The sequence below is a fragment of the Hermetia illucens genome, chromosome 3 (assembly GCF_905115235.1).
Source record: "Hermetia illucens chromosome 3, iHerIll2.2.curated.20191125, whole genome shotgun sequence".
Lineage (NCBI taxonomy): Eukaryota > Metazoa > Arthropoda > Insecta > Diptera > Stratiomyidae > Hermetia > Hermetia illucens.
Window position 1 is genome coordinate 102347967 of NC_051851.1, and position 19744 is coordinate 102367710.

Here is a 19744-nt window from a genome sequence, read left to right on the forward strand (position 1 = left end):
TGCCTTCATCCAGATCGAGCAGGCGGCCATTGAGGCGAGATCTTGGGCTGCACATCAATGAAGGCAAGACAAAATATATGGTGGCAACGTCAGCACCGGAGGCGAACCAACCAACAACATCAAACCACACTGGGCAAACACGAAGAAAAATAAGAATAGGAGAATACAACTTTGAGACTGTTGACAATTTCTCCCATCTAGGGTCGAAAATCACAACCGATGACAGCTATGACGATGAATGTATGGATAATGCAACAATAACCAAAGGGATATTCAACGGTAAAAGTGGTTGAAGTAGACCAGTCGGAAAACCGGAAAAAGATGAGATGACGTAGAGAATTCAGACAGTTAGAGGCAAATGCATTAAAAAATCAAAACATGAAAGAGTTGTTCAGCGGCAAAGATGGGGAATACGCTGTATTGCAAAATCCTCATCAAAGTGAGCAGCCTCATATACACTGCACTAAACGCATGAGACGATAGTATCCATGCTAGGTGTGAACTAGCTTACAATTAGCCTGCAAAATCACTTAAGCAAATTAATATATTAAGCAATTGCACAAATAAAATATCATTATATAACAAACAATATGTACACATAATATTATAAATTGTCTCAGGTTAAGCGTTTGCCGGAAATGGTTACTCTTTAGTTAGGAGACCCAATGACAATATTTATATTCTTATAATATTTATATCTCAGTTTTTTAACTTTAGAATTAATTACGAAACAGATCGAGCATGTCGAAAAAACAACAACATTGAAAATGATTACATTATTACATCTTATTACAAATAGCGAAGATTCCTTACATAAAAAAAACTAGACCCTTTCATATCTGAAACGTCCAAGTTTCTAAACTTGTTGTATAATATAATTGACGCCCATAGATATTCAAGATTTTCCATAATTACCGATACTTCCATTTCCAAGGTACACAATTGAACCTCCCACAAAAATATGACATACAAAATCTTAAGAACGTTGCAAGATAATTTGCTGCTCAAAGCAATGAAATTTCCTGCCGCACCAGTCACCGCGGTCATAAAAATACATTTGATATCTAGTTTTTGCGTAAACATGCCAGATATCAAGGTCACACAACTTTAGTGAAAATTCTCCATTCACTAAATAAATTTTTACTTTAAGCGTTTCTAATAATAGTCAATAGTTGGCCAAAACGAGGGTTTCGCACTAGCAACTTTTCAAAGGAGAAAAAGTCCACAAATATAGAGAATATTATGGGAGCCCAGATAGACCTTCCATTAAAATGATCTTTACAAAAATAGTAAGACTTTCCACTTCACGGATTATATTCTACTGAAGATAATAATAATAGGAATATGAAGAAATAAGTAATAAAAAGGCGTATTCTTCTAGTATACTCCTCAAATCTACATAAAATTGTACTTGGGGTGACCAATTTCTGACCTCCAGTTACTCATTATCAAATTTGCGTTCCAATATTACAAAACCCAATGAAGTCACCAGGGAACCATCAGTTCCCCGACTTGTTTTCGCCTCCACGTCCATTATTCCAATTGCTAGCAGAAATATAGAAAAACCAGAAATCCATGTTTCCGTGCAATAATTATTGCTAACTGGCGGATGGCGAAGATACAATATAACAAACTTTGCTTCTTGGTTCGACGGTAAGCGGCGGCGGAAAGTAGTTTCATAATTTCACGGTTGTTTCATCGTAGAGTGAAGAATTACACAAATTAAGTAAAAGTGTTTGCTGAGCCAGAAAATGTGCATCTAATGAGCATTAAAATAATTAACCATACGTATACATATCCGTAGTGTGGTATACGTTAATGCATGGATTTCTGTAAATAGACAGCGTTTTGGAGGAAGAAAATCTTGAAGTGAAATTTTTGGATGCATAAAAGAGTGGTATCGATCAACGTGCTGCATTTCAGGTTGAATCATTGAAACATATGTGCCGTGCGGAACCATAATATGTTTAGACAAGGTAATGGTTTCACTTTCACTCCTGGCACCGCTTACAGGTCTGAGGTACCAGTGCCGTGGAACTCTAATAAACTATTGTAGCTTCTTTCCCCTGAACCAAATATATCAAATGATGCTGCGTTGTAAAATTGTATGCCACTAAATCCTGCCTACTTGTCTTTTTCCGTAGTGGAAAATTTTCGAAAGAAACTGGCCCAGATCAGTTCCACCACACCCCAAAACTAAGTTTCATGATTTGATCAACGAAAACCTGTGCTTCTAGATTTTTCAAAACGCCAAGCGAGCCATAAGGAGTAGGAATTTGGCATCAGTTTCAAGCGGATTAGCGATGGTCACGCCAGCAGCAGCTGATTTTATTCTGATCGTCGTATGCAGAAACTGAATAGCAAGTGGCGCCCTGGCACCGAATATTTGTGGGTCTTTGATGACCGTTTCGCCAATTGCAATAGATTTTGTAACTAATGGACGTGAATATCATGAGTCGATTCCGTATGTTCTTGCCGTTCAAAATAAATAAAACAAATCGAGAAACAGGAAGGTGGATGCTTCTGGTATGAAAGGTTCTGGAAAGAACTGTGTTGATAACAGTCAACTTCGCACGCTTCACGCTGTAAATTCAACGCTATTTAGCAAGTGTGCAAAAGTTCACATAAAACCGCTACAGTCGTAGAAAAGGGAAAGCGTAACTACCTCATATATTGGACTTGGGTATTATATGTCAACTATTCCTGTCAAATATGATTTGATCACATTTTTAAGGTTTTTTGTGAAACAAAACCTTATTAGAATCGATTGGATGTCTGTCTGTCACACCCGATTTATTCGGAACCGGCTGGACTGATTGTCACGAAATTTGATGAGAACGTGTGATCTATGAATCCCTTTATAGATAGTGGCGCCATATTATGTTGATTTTAAGGGGTGCTTTTTTTGGAGATTTTATCCATGTGGAGTATCAAATGAAAGGGCTCAATTAGTACTCTTTAATATCGGTTGAAACATAGGGAAGCGAGGGCTCAAAATATGACCCACAAAAAGTGTAGCAGGTCTCGTTCTCAGAACCTATCCAAACGAAAATCTGAAAAAAATCACAGTGGTGTATCTAAACAAAATGTAGGCCCCAAAATACATACCGTTCAGGAATCTGCGCAAATGAAGTTAATAATAGTACATTAGCATATTTCAAAAATTCAACCGGAAACCCCCTTTAAGTCCATGCTTGAAGTAAAACAAGTCGGGAAACCGGAAGCTGGACGCTTTGGGTATGAAAGGTTTTGTGTATTTCTTTTATAAAGAGATTTGGGTGTACATTTGTCCCATTAGCATGTAGCACGTAAAATATGCATATATTATGTGAAAATAGCCACTTTCAAGTGACATTGACATTCATAGTCTTGAATTTACAGAGGAGCGCAGATTTGACCTAGTATAACTTGAATTTGTCCCATTAGTACGTAACACGTAATATACGCATATATTATGAGAGAATATCCACTTTCGGGTAATATTGACATTGAAAATCTTGAATTTCCAAAGAATTGACAACTTTGACCGATTATAACTTTGTTCGTAATAGTGCGATTTCCACCAAACTTGGTAGGATCAAGCTAGATATTAGAGCCTGGGACTCTACAGCCAATTACTGAAAATCATAGCAATATACTATCATTTACTTTATTTGAAGGGATATCTATAAGGAAGGTATTTCGGAGCCCAGGCACCATATAGTGGCAGCCTCTTGATTTTTGTCAGATTTTTCAATTGGGCAGTTTCTGAGAATGGCCCCGTTAAATAAATGATCACTTTCAACCCCTCTCTCCCCGGCTTCCCAATAAATGTCAAAACTGAGACCAGCTCCGGAAAGTACTAACCGAGACCTTTCATTTGAAACCCCACGTGACTTTGGTGAAAAAAAATTAAAGCACTAGAAGCTGAAATTTTTACATTTTATGTGAATTGAACTGTATGATGCTATCATAACATATCAAAGTGAACTCATATGAATGGGGTCGCAGGGCAACATTTTGTTGTAGTTTTTCAATCATTTATATATAATTATCAATTACTCGTGACAGACACATGTATGTATTGATATATATATGCTAATGGAGCTTTGGGGTAATGCCTAATTCAATGTGCGTACTGTATATATACATATGTGTGCCTTTGTGCACGGAGTAAATCGGAAATATGTGTATGATCAATTTATACAATTTTATATAAGTACATGGATAAGTATAGTATCCGGTAATAGGCAATGTTTGTTTGTTTAGAGTGAGCATAATATTTACGCCTGTATGTCTTGCAGTTTAAAAAAACTATGAAGGTGTATTTTGGGCTTTTAGCCATATACGAATGGAAAAATGGGCATAGACATTTCCTCACATAAGATGACCACAAAACCCTTATACCCGAAGCACCAGCTTCCGGAATCCCGAATTGTAATTAACTAAGTGGCAGTAAATTCGTAAGAAATTGACAACTGTGAACTTCTACAACTTTATCACTTAAAGCAAGATTTGCACGAAATTTCCAGTATTGTGCTAGTACTCCCAGTATGAACTTTAAAAAGAGTTAATTTAAAAAAAATGGTGATACAGGGTGCGGCAGCATAACTTCCTTTTTTCAAAACTCAATAAAAACTATTGTATGCATCGGAAAATATTTATTTATTTTTTATAATGTAGGTACATGTCTAAAGTTTTTATTTACATTGTTTTGGAGATCAAATCTGTTAGGTGACGTCCCCCATTCTCCATACATTGCGTAAACCGATTTCTGGCGTTTGTCATGACTCTTGTTAGCATAGCAGGTGTTATGTTGGCAATTTCTTCTTGGATGTTGGTCTTAAAATCTTGTAGGCTTCTTGGACGGTTCACATAAACACGGGATTTCAAAAAACCCCATAGAAAAAAATCACAAGGGGACAGATCGAGAGAGCATGCCGTAATTGAGATAAGGCGCTCTGGAAAGTGTTCCCTCAAAACAGCCATCGATGCTCTTGAAGTGTGTGCTGTTGCACCGTCTTATTGGTACCAAGTGTCCCCCAAATCCAAATTTTCCAGCCGTGGGAAAAAAAATTCAGTAGCATGTTTACATACCGGTCCGAATTCACTGTCACTGTAACCTCATTTTCCTCAAAAAACCAGGGACCAATAATTCCAGCTGAGGAAATTGCACACCACACTGTGACTTTGGGTGAATGCAAAGGCTTTTGATGCAATTCTCGAGGGTTCGTGTCAGCCCAGTAGCGCATGTTTTGTTTGTTAACCGACCCACACAAATGAAAATGAGCTTCATCGCTAAAAAAAACAATAGCACCCTCGGGAATGACATCAAGAAGAAGCTCACACGCGTTCATCCGAGAATTGAAGTCATGTTCTGAAAGTTCCTGCACTATCGCCATCTTATAGGGATGAAAATGAAGATCATCACGAAGAATTCTTCTCACAGAATGATCGGATAGTTCAAGGGCAGATGCGTCTTTGCGCGCAGAACGCCGTGGCGATCGCAACATTGACGCTCTCACTGCTTCAATGTTCTCAGGTGATCTAACGGGCCGAGGGACTCCAGTTCTTCCTTTTGTCGCACTTGCAGTTTGTCTGAATGTAGTGACCCATGTTACAATTGATTTGCGGTCTGGGGCGGGAGCCAACGGGGCTAAATTAAAGCGATTCCGAAATGAACGCTGTGTTGCAATAACCGAACATCCGTGTGTGTGTATGTATGGTGGGGTAGAAGCTACAGCTTCTGAGCACTCAGGCCGCGTTGGCCCCATTGTACTCGCAAAACCGAACATCCGCTTGAAAAGTAAACCTCAACGGCAAAGGCACGCTCCTCACTATTCCAACGCATGATGGCGACTGAACCGTGTCGGGACAAAACTTTACAGTATCCCCTCTTGAACGAGACCACTAGCGCTCCGCTATAACATCAGCTAACTGAGTGGCGCGCATTTTAAAAAAGGAAGTTATGCTGCCGCACCCTGTGTAACATACTATTATATTTATTTGATCAGATATCACACTGGTAGGTATTCTATATAAGTATATCGTCATAGTGTCCGGTTAGCTGGGTGGTTAGAACACAAGGCTGTCGCGGTTCAAATCTGAGTGGTGGCAGTGGCATTTGTATCGTGATTTGGTGTCGGATACCAGTCGTCTCAGCTATAAATGAGTACCTGAGTCAAATGAGGGTAATATTCTCGGGCGAGCGCAATGCTGACCACATTGCCTCCTACAGGATTCTGTGATCCTGTAGTGTACCATTACGGTCTTGAATGAAGTGCTCTAACACACTTCAAGGTCCTGATCCAATATGGATTGTTGCGCCAACGCTTATTATTATTATATATCGTCATGATTTTTTTCGATTGAATGGATGGATTGGAATGAGTAGCTTCCAAAAATTAATCTTGTCTCGCTTAAGTTTATACTTTTTCACCCCATACTCCCTAATTTTTATTAACAAAACTAGGACAGTACGTGAAAATACTTTCATTTGCTACCTCACACAGGCACATTTGGGAAAGGAATTTACATCTGCCTCATTGCCTGTAGAGCGAGCCCTCCTTAAATTCCATTCAAATTAACGCTATTCATTGTATGTGTAGAATTTTATAGTTGGCTTATAACCACAAAATTTCATTTCACTCTGTGCAGCCATTTTCAATAAAAATACATGTCACCGACAGACAAATAGTAAACCGGCTATAATAAGGTTTTTTTTCAAAAACCTTAACTATCGGATGATTTCTCCAGTTTATCCCTTTCCAAGTTTCAGTCAAAACCTAGCCTGCATGCCGAAAGTTTAGTATTTCTATGACGCCAACCATTTTTGAAATGAGATAAGTGCCACCGGCACTATGGTCGCAAAATCAGAACACGCAAACATCAGGTAATCTGCTAATAGGCTTTAAGACTACATTGTTGCAAAGAAGCTTCTTACTTAGAATAATTCCCAGCTATTAAACTTCTTTGGAAAGATGAAGGCTTATTCCCCTCATCTTTTAAAGGCAAAGATCATTCACTTTTTGCCAATAATATCATCGTGGTTTTATATAAATTTACTGCGAACCCGCACGTGAGGCATCAACTGTTAATCAGATTTGGGATTTGAGATGGGTAGGAATTTGTAAGCCAGCAACCTGTAAATTTCGAAACTTTATTCCTACCGAAACTCAGGGCTACGACCCTTGGCTACCGAGAACAATTTATAATTGGTTTTTGGAATATGCGTACGCTCCTTGGCAACAATATCGGGGAGCCAAAAATGCCCATTTCCTTCAACTTCAGGAAGAATTTCACCCATAACAGGTGGACATTCTGGGCCCAAGCAAAATGAGATGGTAGAACTTCAGAAAGTACTCCTAAACCTCTACGTGTATTCGCCATCTATCTATTACGAATGGCTATCGTAAGATGCGCTCTTACCATCTGAAATTTCTAAGAGGATCCGCAAGATTCCGATCCATGGAGCATCGCCATTATGCAATGCTGTGCGCCAATGAAGATCTCTAATATATAGGTTAAGACACCCTTCTAGGTGCAATTACAGCCAATTCAGGAGAGTCTTCTTAAAGGTGACATTGTGATCGTGATGGGTGATGAAATTATACGTCCACCCTATTTTTGGTAAATTGTTATATTAATTTGTTTTATTTAAAAGATTTACTTTATAACATTTTTAAATAAAGCACCTTGAGACATTTTGTGCAATTTTGGCGCAATATGACAATGTTATTTGAAAAAATGAATTTCTGCGAAAAGCCCCTTTTCAAAACAGTTAAAGTCAAATGTAATAATAGGTAACACCAGTATTTTAGGTAATTATATTAAATAGGCGGGTATGCATTCAACGAAAAGTTATTGTCTAATTCACTCCGAGTATATAAAATTCCGAATTAAGGCTCTTAAATTGTTTAATTTTGAAGATAATTAGCTTAACCATAACATAAAAATAACATAACATAGCAATAACATAACAATAACATAACAATAATATAACAATAACATAACAATAACATAACAATAACATAACAATAACATAACAATAACATAACAATAACATAACAATAACATAACAATAACATAACAATAACATAACAATAACATAACAATAACATAACAATAACATAACAATAACATAACAATAACATAACAATAACATAACAATAACATAACAATAACATAACAATAACATAACAATAACATAACAATAACATAACAATAACATAACAATAACATAACAATAACATAACAATAACATAACAATAACATAACAATAACATAACAATAACATAACAATAACATAACAATAACATAACAATAACATAACAATAACATAACAATAACATAACAATAACATAACAATAACATAACAATAACATAACAATAACATAACATACAATTGAGGTGATCATTCACTCGTACAGTCGTCCTTTGTAGTGAACTCATAGACATCTTCGTATTCGATAGTCATCTTCCGTCCTCTACAAGCTTCTCTACTTCACATAAAAAGTTTTCGGTGGTTATATCCTCAACCGCGGTCCACATATTTACCAAGCCTTGACAAACAGTTTCCAGTGCAAGGGTGTGCACAGGGTGTTTGCGTTTGTTAGCGATCTGGCTCGTCCACACACTTGCGAATATGTACATCGATATTTTAAAAAAGTCTGTATGCCAGCGCTGAAAAATTGGGTATTTGTCAAACATTGAAGATATGCCAAATCAGTGACCCGAAACATAAAGGATGGAAAACACACATGTGGTAGTGTTCAATTATCCGAATCTATTCAAAACCTCTCCACAATTCTTGGAGTGCAATATTATTGAGAAACTGGAGGATTATCTTGACGGTAGGCTTCGCGAAGTTCCAGTCGAGAATATCCAACGTTTGGTCAAATCCACCCCACTGCCCTGTGAGGGATGCACATGGTATTAAGTCGCTATATGAACGTTTAATGCCTTAATACCGATTTTTTTGGCACTGCCCGGATTTCAATTTCGCATACGAAAATAGAGTTTCTTTTGTTTTTCGCCATCAGGTAGGGTTTCATTTTATTCTTTTTCGTTGATTCTTTTTGCATTGTGTTAAACAGACTGTAAGTAACTTTCTTGTAAAAAAAAACAAAACACATGCACTCCTTATGCCCCCTTTTTGAGCACTTATGTATTTCGTGTGACGAATCCACTTTTGGTCACTGTATGTACGTGTAAGCAAGTTGGCAAGTTAGTTGTTGGTGTGGAGATTGCACGTCTGTGTACAAGTTGCGATTAGTCGATCGAATTGCCGCAACACACGTGCGATCTCACGCCAACCAACAACTTGCTCGGCAACTTAATTGCACGTCTGTGGCTAACGTATCGCACTTGCTCACGATGACGATGTTGATACACAGAATTAAGGTAAATATTTGTTGAAGGTTTGGAGTTTGCGGCGAGTAGCAAATTTCTGGACGCGGCATTAGACTTCTTGCATTCAGCATGGGAAAGCCTTTCAAATTTCCTCTCTTCCTTTGGTGACCGGCCGTGCGAAGAAATACGCCTGAACGGAGATCTGGCAACTACGTAAAGAAAAAAAATGTTATTATGTAAAATTAATCAATTGATTGGTTTCACACAACTCTTGTGAATTAATTCCTATAGAGAGCAATACAGTTGGTCGAAAATACGATACTGTACTTAGGTAAACTTTCCAGGTAGTGAAGAAATGGGCAACGATCGTATTCTGCAGCTTTCTTAATGAACTTATTCAAAGTTTGGGTTAATTGCTGATTTCATAGATACTGTGCCGCTACCAAACATAAAAATTGTGTAATTGTAGCCAAATAGCAGCTTTTATTATGGTAATAATTGGGCAATTCCGTTAACATTAGTGTTAATTGCTTTGATACTGTAAATAAGCATTCAGTTCAAGGTAAGAAATTAATTAACTAAAATTAGATCACTAGTTCTGGGTGCATGCGATAAACGAAATAAATATTCATGAAAAAGGTCATGCACAGTTGAAAGCATGAAATAAATTAATTTCATCCAAACTGCAACTGGAATCGGCTTTCGCGCAAAGCACTAATACTCTCGTCAATATATTCAAAGCATTGTGTCCTGTCAGAAAGGCCCCGAAGAAAATCCAACCACCATGAGATGGAGCTAGATATGTCCGTAGTAGAGTACGCGGCTATCCAGAAACACTAAGTGTATAAGGCATGCTGGGGAGTAACGGAGCACAAAAAATCGCTAAACGTTTTTGTAAAATGATTCGGGAGTACTAAGCGGCCACGGCCATCATGGCCATGGAAAATTATCAATCAATAATCTACTAGCAGATATGAGAAGTTTTGTTCGTTTCTTATGTAAATATATTTGAATGCAGAACTATCCCATTTGTATGTAGACCACAATTTATATATATATTTACCACGTCAAACTACCCACTTTAATGTGTATTGATATTTAGTATTTTGGGTTGCAGTCAATCTACACAGAAAAGAAAACTTTGAAGTACTGCGATTTTATTAGTAATGGTTCGATTTTGATTAAACTTAGCAATATCACACTTGATACTAGAGTTTTTAGTCACTTTCCCCAAATACACACTAATTTACTATTATTAACTTAATTTAAGTAGATATCGATATGGAAAGTATTTTGAGGCGTGGCACCGTATAGAGGCAGTTTCATGATTTTTTTTTTAAATTCTTCGACTGGGTAGTTCCTCAGAATGGATTCGTTAAAGAAATCATGCTTCCGACCCCCCGTACTCCTCACCTTTCCAACAAATATCAAACCTTTCATTTTATACTCTACATGACATTATTCGATGAAAAAAAAATTGCACCCCCTTTTGCATGTAAGCGGACCCCCCCCCCCCCCACCTTCTCACAAAATTTCGTGTCAATACCCGCATACATGTAAAAGGGGGATAGAAATTTTTTTGTACCGAATGAAAGGTCTCGATTACTCTGTACTTTTCGAAGCCGGTCTTAATTTTGAGATTTGTTGAAAAGGCGGGGGGTGGGAGGGGTGCAAAGTGATGATTTCTTTAACGAACCCATTCTCAGAAACTACCCAACCGAAAAATCTGAAAAAATTCATGAAGCTGCCTCTATATGGTACCCAGGCCTCAAAATACTCTCCATATCGATATCTGTAAAATTAAGTTAATAATAGTATATTACGATAGTTTTGGGGAAATTGAGTAGAACCCCCCTTAAGTTTATCCCAGAGTTATAATAATAAGAAGAGAGATAATAAAAAGCACATTATTCCCAAGTTTGATCAAAATCGTATTATTAGTAACAAAGTTACAGTAGCTCAAAGTTGGCTTTACCGTGTAAATTTACTGCAACTAAATATCAATATCACACTAAAGTGGGTAGTCTCGATAACGGGCTACGTACAAATGGAATAGTTCTACATTCAAATTTACTCACAGAAGAAACAAACAAAACCTTTCATGTTTAAAGCGCCCAGCTTCCGGTTTCCCGACTTGTTTGAAATTAGTCTCTGTCGCTGTTCCTTATCCAAAATCTTCTCCTAGTCTTTAACAGCAGAATTTCCCAATGCTGCTGATGGTTCCTGCCCCTTCATGGAAAATTCTTTTTTGTTTTTTTTAATGAATATTATATGATTCCAACTATACATTGGAAGCTTCAAATATATTTCAACTTTTAAAACCAATAAGTTATTTACATAATCCGACGCCATTGCTGGGAATTTCCATTTTCGCATTGAACTTACATTTTTAAGGTTTCGTCTTTTCTGTTTTATCTAAAACGGCTTCACCGATTCAAACGAAATTTGGTGCGCGTATGGGAACTACGAAATCCCACGCATACACCGAATATAGTCATGTGGGGTATCAAGTGAATTAGATTAGTACTTTCTTATAGAAGGAGTCAAAATGTCGCACCACGTCCTCAAAGAAGTATTGTGCCCTTTTTACTGGTTATAGTGTACCTATTGATCATAGTATTTCAGGCAGGCCTATAACCGTCAGGAACTTTAGTATGTTCCCTACTTCCAGATCTCTCAGCTTTGCATCTTGTATTAAGTGTTCTCCCAGATGCCTCGACCTACTTTGCACAAGTGCCGGACACTGTAAAGAACGTGTATAGAGGTTTCGTCATACTCCTCACAAAACCTGCAGGCAGTGTCCGTAGATATCCCTAGCTTCCCTAGGTGATAGTTCAGCCGACAATGACCAGTGAGAATTCCCACTATGATTCGGAGGTTCTTTTTGGTGAAGTTTAAGCAATTCTTTGTGCGTATGGGGTCATACCCCCAATAAGCATCCTGGACTACTCCATCCCTGGTAGGCCCGCCCAGTGTAGTTCCCTCAACCGTTCCTCTTCATTTCTTAGATTCATAGCCATGAACCCGTTTCCGATTCCACAGAAGGGTTCTGGCCCGTGTAAAGGCGTCCCTGCTCCCATCTTGGCTAGTTCGTACGCTGCCTCGTTGCCCTCCAACCCAGTATGGCCTGGAACCCAAAGTATCCAGACCTTGTTGGACGAGCCGACTGTATTCAGTCTCCCAAGGCATTCCCACACCAGTTTAGAGTTCACTTGGTTGGACCTAAGTGCCTTGATCGCTGCCTGGTTATCGGTGAGAATGGCTATGTTCTGCCCCCTGTAGTTCCTTTGCAGATTAAAGGAGGCAGATTTGTCTATGGCGTATATTTCCGCCTGAAATAGGCTAGTGTATCTGCCCATTGGCTCAATGTACATTTTCCTTGGACCAATGACACCGGCACCCGCTCCCTCTGCTGTGAGGGATCCGTCAGTGTACCAAGTAATCAGTTGCTGGTTTAAGCCGTATGTCGCAGCCACGCTCTCCCAGTTTGCCTTGTTACTCCAACGTGTTTCAAACTTCTTATCGAAGTGAAACCTCGTTGTCATGTTTTCCCTCGGTATCAGTAATTCGGGATACCGCCTAGAAAGGATATCAATCTTCCTTCGATTTAGGCAGCCCCCCGCCTCACTCATACTACCGGCCATGCTGAATATTGATCTCCTCGCCTGCATCTGTATGTGCAGATGGAGACGGGTTAATCCCAGAAGGACTTCCAGGAATGCGGTTGGGCATGTCCTCATTACCTCCACTGATACACACGCAAGCCAGCCTTTGGAGCTTATGTAATTCCCTGGCTTGTGTGCTGAGTTCGGTTCTTTCTGCCCAGATTACCGCTCCATAGGTAATCACTGGCTTTACTATTGCGTATATATCCAAAATAGTATCTTCGGGATCCATCTATGGATGTGCAAGTCATCAGAGCCCTCGTGGCTTTCCGACATGTGTCTTCCAGAGTAATTTTTGGTCTAGCGTGATTCCCAAATATTTTACCTCTGTTTCTCGTTTCACCTTCATATCATGTAATGCTATGGCTCTCAGGTGATCCAGCTTACGCCTCCTAGTGAATGGTACTATGGTGGTTTTGGCTGGACATTCCGCAGTCCCACCTTCCTCCAAGAGGCAATAGTAACCCTTGGTCCAGTTTGAATTCTATCACATAGGGTATCTTCATATTTGCCCCTAGAAATTAAAACAATGTCGTCCGCGTAACCCTGGACTTGTATTCCAGTATTTGTTAACACGTCCAGGCGTTCATCCAGTACCATACTCTACATCAGCGGCGATAGTACCCCAACCTGTGGACAGCCTTCAGAGGTGTTCATGACAATAGAATTTATACTTGTCGGTACTTCTATTTGCCTGCTTTCTAGCATTTTGCCCATCCGGAATGCCAGGGTGTTTCCCACTACTTTGCGGCTCAAGGTATCTTGTATCTCTGTGTGCGATGTGTTGTCGAATGCTCCTTCGATATCCAAAAACGCGCACAGTGCAATTTCTTTTGCTTCTATGGCATCCCATAGTACTTCTGTCAGCTGATACAGAGCCGTTTCAATTAACCGTCCTGCCCGGTAATCGTGTTGACAGTGATGTAGGGGATTACGCTTTAGAACGTTAGTTCTAATATAGTTGTCTATGACCTTCTCCACCGTTTTGAGTACGAAATTGGTCTGAAAGATTTAGGGTAAAAAGGGTCCTTTTTACCCGCTTTCGGAATAAAGACCACTTTTGCCCGTCTCCATGCCCTTGGTATGTATTCCAGTGCTATGCTCCCCCTTACCACCCTCAGAAGAGACTGTAAGATAATTCCTAGGTCTCTCTGGATTAGTGCTGGGAAAATGCCATCTACTCCGGGAGATTTCACCTTAGCCTAGTTTTTGAGCATACCTCTTTTGCTAGTTTCCAGTTCTCCTTTGTTCCCCTTTTATTCGTTGTTGGGGTGCTAGGCAGAATGTTGTCGCCTGCCACCGTGGGGTAGGACCCATGGAAAAGAGTTCTGAGAAGCAGGTGGACCCTGTCCTCCTCATTCTCGGTAAATTTCCCATTTTCCTTCTTCAAAGAGACAGAGGATATTGCCCCGTCTTTTGCTACAGCCTTGTTCAGCCTGGTTGCTTCTGTGATCTGTTCGATCCCTTCACAGAATTCCCTGAAGCTGTTCCGTTTCGTTTCCCTGAACGCGTTGCTATATGCAGTCAGTGCATTTTTATACCTCTGCCAGTCCCCGGTTTGTTTTGCCCGGTCGAAGAGTTTTCGCGCCTCTGCTCTCATTCTGGCCAGGTTCTTGTTCCACCATGGTACATCCCTTGATGACAGTTGGCTTAGCCAGGCAGCTGGCCTCATATGCGTTCATGACGACTGTGTTGAGGTTTTCCACCACTGTTTCTAGTTCCAGTCCGCTCCTGATGTCACCGCCCCCTTAAAGCTAGGCAATGTTGTAACTAAAGTGCGTTGCGTAGGATTCCCAATCCGTTCTCCTGAGATTCCTAGTTATCCTTTCTATTTCGGAGTTACCCTCAATGTCGAATCTGATTATCCAGTGATCAGACATAGATGGTTCATCCGACACCCTCCAATTCCTAACCATTCCGTTCATTAGAGTATTTCTTAGAGTTATGTCTAGTACCTCCTGTCTAGTGCTGGTCACAAATGTTGGAGTGTTCCCTAAGTTATATATTTCTAACTTATTGCCAACAGTAAATTCAAGAAGGTACTCTCCTCTACGATTGGTGTCGCTGCTTCCCCAGACTTCGTGGTGAACGTTGGCATCGTAGCCGAGGAGAAGTGGTAACGCCCTCTTCTCACAATACTTCGTCAGTTTTGCAACTTGTTCCGTTGGAGCCCGGATTTCGTCTCCGATGCCACGACTGCCTCTCGAGTGCTCCTCCCGGCTTCCAATGAGACTTGGATAGTCACAAGGTCCCCGGTTAACAACTCTGAAAGATATATGTATTTTAAATTACGTTTAAGAATTATGCAAGCTCTTGGTTTTTCACAAGAGGAGTCCCAAATTACCTGCATAGCGGGCTTTCTGATTTCTGCCTTCACTCCTGCCCTTCCCGGGATTTGTCCCCCTTAGATTCAGGTTTGGATTTTTTGGGAGCATTCCCTTCATGCGGGCTGATCTCTGCTACTCCCCGCTTTCTCGGCTCCGGTAGAGATGGCTTAGGTCTGTCCTGAGCCTTCTTAAGGGCCTCTTCTGGTTTCAGGCCTTCCTTCAGATAGCGCAAGTACCATTTAACACCGGCACCACTGAGACCTGTCTCCTTCTTGGCGTATGTTATATTTATTTCAGACGTGCTTTTGCTGGTCCCTGCTCTTTGAGCAGTGCCGTTAGTTGGCTGTTGTCCACGTAGTATACCAATGTTAACCTTGGATCCACTGCTTGCCGTCCCAACTTCTCCCTTCTTGAGTGTAATCACCTGGTTCTCAGTAATTCAGAGATGCGCCTCCGCCTGGTTAACCAGTTTTTGTGCGGTACGGGGCCCCGCTTTGTTGGTTTCCGTTTTCTTTTCTTTTTTTGTACGGTTAGGAGGTCCGCCGTGCCATAGCCCCCCGTAGCATGGTAAGGTGTAACTTATTCACTGATGCGACCAGGTATCAGTGAGGCTCCGTTCAAATAGAGTCAGTTACCCCCGACTGCAAACTATACAATGGGCACGGTTCGCATAACACCCTGGATTGGGGGAAGTGTTTTTCGACTCCCCAGTCTAGATCAGTAGCGTTTTGTTAATAGTAGGGTCACCTCGTACAGGGTGTGGCTATCACCACTCACTAACGGTCTTGGTAGACGAAAGACTTGGCACCTAAAAAACCACGCACCGTCCCAGAGGAGAGATAGTTCATCCTCAGAGGGAGATAGGTTGGCCTCAGGGAGCTATGTTCCGCGCCAGTCTATCCTGCAGTGCACTGCTTGACCCCTTCATTGTGTAAAACAAAACCTAATTGAAATCGGTTCAATGTCTATCTGTCATGGTTTGTTTACTCGAAAAGGGCAACAACCTAATAAAAGAAAATTCCACTTCATCAGGATTACTTTGGAATCAATGGAAATGTTTACTTGGGAAACATTAAAAGTATCGAAATATTTACTTGCCAAATGCCTACTTTGGGAAACGTTAAGAGTTAACATAATCCACGATATACTGTGCCTTCTGCAGACAATTGTTTATATTTGGCTAATGGAATTTCAAGATTATTCGTGGATTCTCCATATTGTGCATGGATGTGGATAATCGGAATGATGTAAATTGTATGAAGTGAAAGGGAATTGGTACTTGAACTGGTTTATGACGGTATGGAATATGCGTGAAATGGTATGGATCATGCGTAAGACGGTATAGTGCATAACAAAGGGAGTGATGTTGTATGTTACCATATTTTAGTAATTTACCCGAAAAGCCCCCTCAAGCATTAGTATAGGCAATAATATAGGACATAATCCTAAAAATCCTGAAAATCAATAAAATGGACACATAGACAATGGACATGTATGTATATATACTTTTGTGCATTCAGTAAGGGGGAAACGCGTTAGATGAGTTTAGATGCATACATATATATGTACACATCAGTATACCGCAACAGGCACATAAGGAAACGCAAAACCTTTCATACCTGAAGCGTCCAGCTCCCGGTTTCCCGAGTTGCTTTCTTTAATTTAAATTAAATAAAAGAGCAAATTTTTAAACAGTGGTGATCAGTATTAATTTAATTTTTAAAAAGCTGCAGTCGGCTATGTTCATTTTCCTTGCTTTCCTTGAATAATCTGCATTACGTGGGAATAAATGTTTTGTTGTTTTTATTGCATCATCTGATACCTGTCAAAGACGCATGCTTCAACCTCCCCTCTCCTAGAACACTACCAACAATGTTAATAGTCACATTCTACGATATACATGGACATGATCCAAAATGCAACAAAAGAGGTATATACATCTATAAAAGCATATAAAAATATGTAAAGTATATAAAAGTACTATTTACTATAATTTCTTCGCTTCCTTCAACCCAGGTAACTAAGGCCATCCGATTGGGGTATGGTAATGTTGTTGATCATTACTTGAAGATAATTTCCTTCCCCGAAGTGAAAGTTATTTGCAACACTTTAACTGGTTGAGTTTCGTTCTCCACATTTGAAGCCAGTTTTATATTTAAATGTCTTAAATGTCATTCCAGTTGCAGAGATGTCAGTGTAGATAAGGTACAGTAATGGACCGAGTACTTTCCCCTGAGAAACTCCTGCTCTGCTTTTCTGTTGTTCAAGCATTTCACCCGAAATCTGTGTTAGGTTAAATACGATACTAATAGATGCGCGTCAATATCTTCTGCATTCGTGAGCATTGCTTATTTCTCATACAATCCTGTGGATTTGTTCTATTGTGTTGCGCTGCTTCCTAAATCCTAATTGGTGACCAGGTATGCCAGGGTTGCTATTTACTTGCTAGGGTTAGAAGTAGTTTTTCAAATACTTTCGATATTATTGGAAGGTTTTGTAATCATTGTTATAATTGCATTCTTCTTCTTCTTCCAACAATTTTGGAAATATCCAATTCTCAACATTGCATTGAAGTATAGCACGGCAAAATTGAGAAGTATTACTGGCAGCTACTTCAACATGAAAGAAGTAATTAGATCATACCCTGGAGCCTCTCTAGGGTTAACTTTTTCCTTAATGATATTTTGAACTTCTTTTAAAGATGCTTGCAAGTAGCTCAGGTTATTGTTAAGTCGACATATGGGAAGTTCAAACGGCATTTGGCGATCGATGGATTTGAACACTTCTTCCAGGTGAACTGCAATGCTCTAGCTTTGTCCACATTGCTTTTAGCCCTATTCCCTGTGATAGCCCTTAACGGAGACTCCCTGAACGTTGATCTATTGATTTTTTTAGTTGCTTTCCACAGCGAATAGTCACCTGAGTCAGTAGTAAACAGCCCGCCCAGGAATCGTTTTATATTAGACGCTTGGTCTTCCCAACGTGCCGATTTAAGCAGTTTTTTTGGCTTCGTCGAGTTTGCTTTTCATTTGCGGAGACATATATAATTGCCATTCTCCCCGTGCTCATCTTTTGTCACGTAAAAGCTTTTAAGATTGTTTTTGTTTTTGTTAAGCATTCCAGATTTTATTTTCCTCTTCACCTCAGTGACCATGAACTTTGAATAGTTCCATCATAATGCATCTAAACGTAGAGTTCAAACAAGTTCCACATTTCTATATGGTTTTTGAAGAGATCGGTTGCTTGGTTATCCCTTCCGATTGTGATATGCCTGTCCACCAATCGCTTGTCAATCATCTATTTTTACGTCCGCATATTTCAACCCGAAAGATTATTGTATATTTTCCCAAAAGAAGAAAACACTTCTAGTTTTTATCTCTGTTTTGCTTCGGTGTAGGAGATCTTAGTATACAGTAGCACCCATCCTTAGACGCTGCCCCAATTTTCCCTGTGTTTGAAAGTAACTTTATATCATCTATCATTGGCGATCCGATTACTAGAACTGTATTTCGTTCTCCGAACATCACTTCCAACAATCTACGCCCCTCACGTTCGTTGTGTCCCCATAGACCTAGAGAGTGTGAGTCAATGAGTTGCTTCCATTGCAGTGCACTAAATATATACATACATACATCCAAGGGATGCAAATTAAATCAGTCTAGAGTTACGCGATATGCAGTGCTCACGGTACTAGTAAAATCCAGTTATACAGCTTTTTACTGTGAGGCTAGTTTATAGTGAAAGCGCTTTTGGCTCACCCTATCCCACCACACTACAGACGCACAGCCGAACATCAGGCTAATGACATTCACAAATATGTCTTCGCCTCTGCAAACTCCCGGATATTTCAGAAAGTTGAAAATTATAGAAGGAAACTTGCCCCAATATAAGGCTAATGTTACAACGTTACAGGAGATACGTTGAACAGAGACCGGTTACCTGGAGAAGAGCCACTACACCATATATTATAGTAGCCATCAGATAAACCATGCACTGGAAGTAGGTTTCTTAGTTCTTACTGAAAGGCGCTGTTATTGGATTTAAAAACAGAAGCGAACGGCTATGCACTCTGGGTTTGTGAAGCAAATTTCGAAATATAAAAGAAGTTAACGTTCACACCTCTAAAGAGCAGATTGCAGAGTCGGAGAAGGATACCTTCTACGAGGCAGTAGAGCGGACCCGGGAAGCTTGTCGCAGGTATGAAGTCGAGACCATATTTTGAGATTTTACCAGCCAAATTGGGAGAATTGGATATCGCAAAAGCGGTAGTTAACAGAGGTCCTGGAGATGAAGCATCGACAAATAATCGTTCCAAAAGTTACCATTGAAACGGCCACAAACATACTTGGCCGATACTTGGGACAAAAAAAGTCGGAACGACTGGTTCAACAATAAATGTCAGTTAACAACGGAACGGAAGAA

The 19744-nt window shown here is 39.8% G+C and overlaps 1 protein-coding gene across 1 annotated transcript in view; it reads left to right on the forward strand.

The window, feature by feature from the left end:
* The first annotated feature begins 1948 nt into the window (after positions 1 to 1948).
* LOC119651406 (NADP-dependent malic enzyme) overlaps positions 1949 to 19744 on the forward strand; it is a 74386-nt gene continuing 56590 nt past the window's right edge. Inside the window, exon 1 of the mRNA XM_038054995.1 lies at positions 1949 to 1976. Within this exon, the coding sequence (XP_037910923.1) occupies positions 1964 to 1976 (13 nt within the window). The 5' untranslated portion in view covers positions 1949 to 1963. The remainder of the gene's footprint in view (positions 1977 to 19744) is intronic.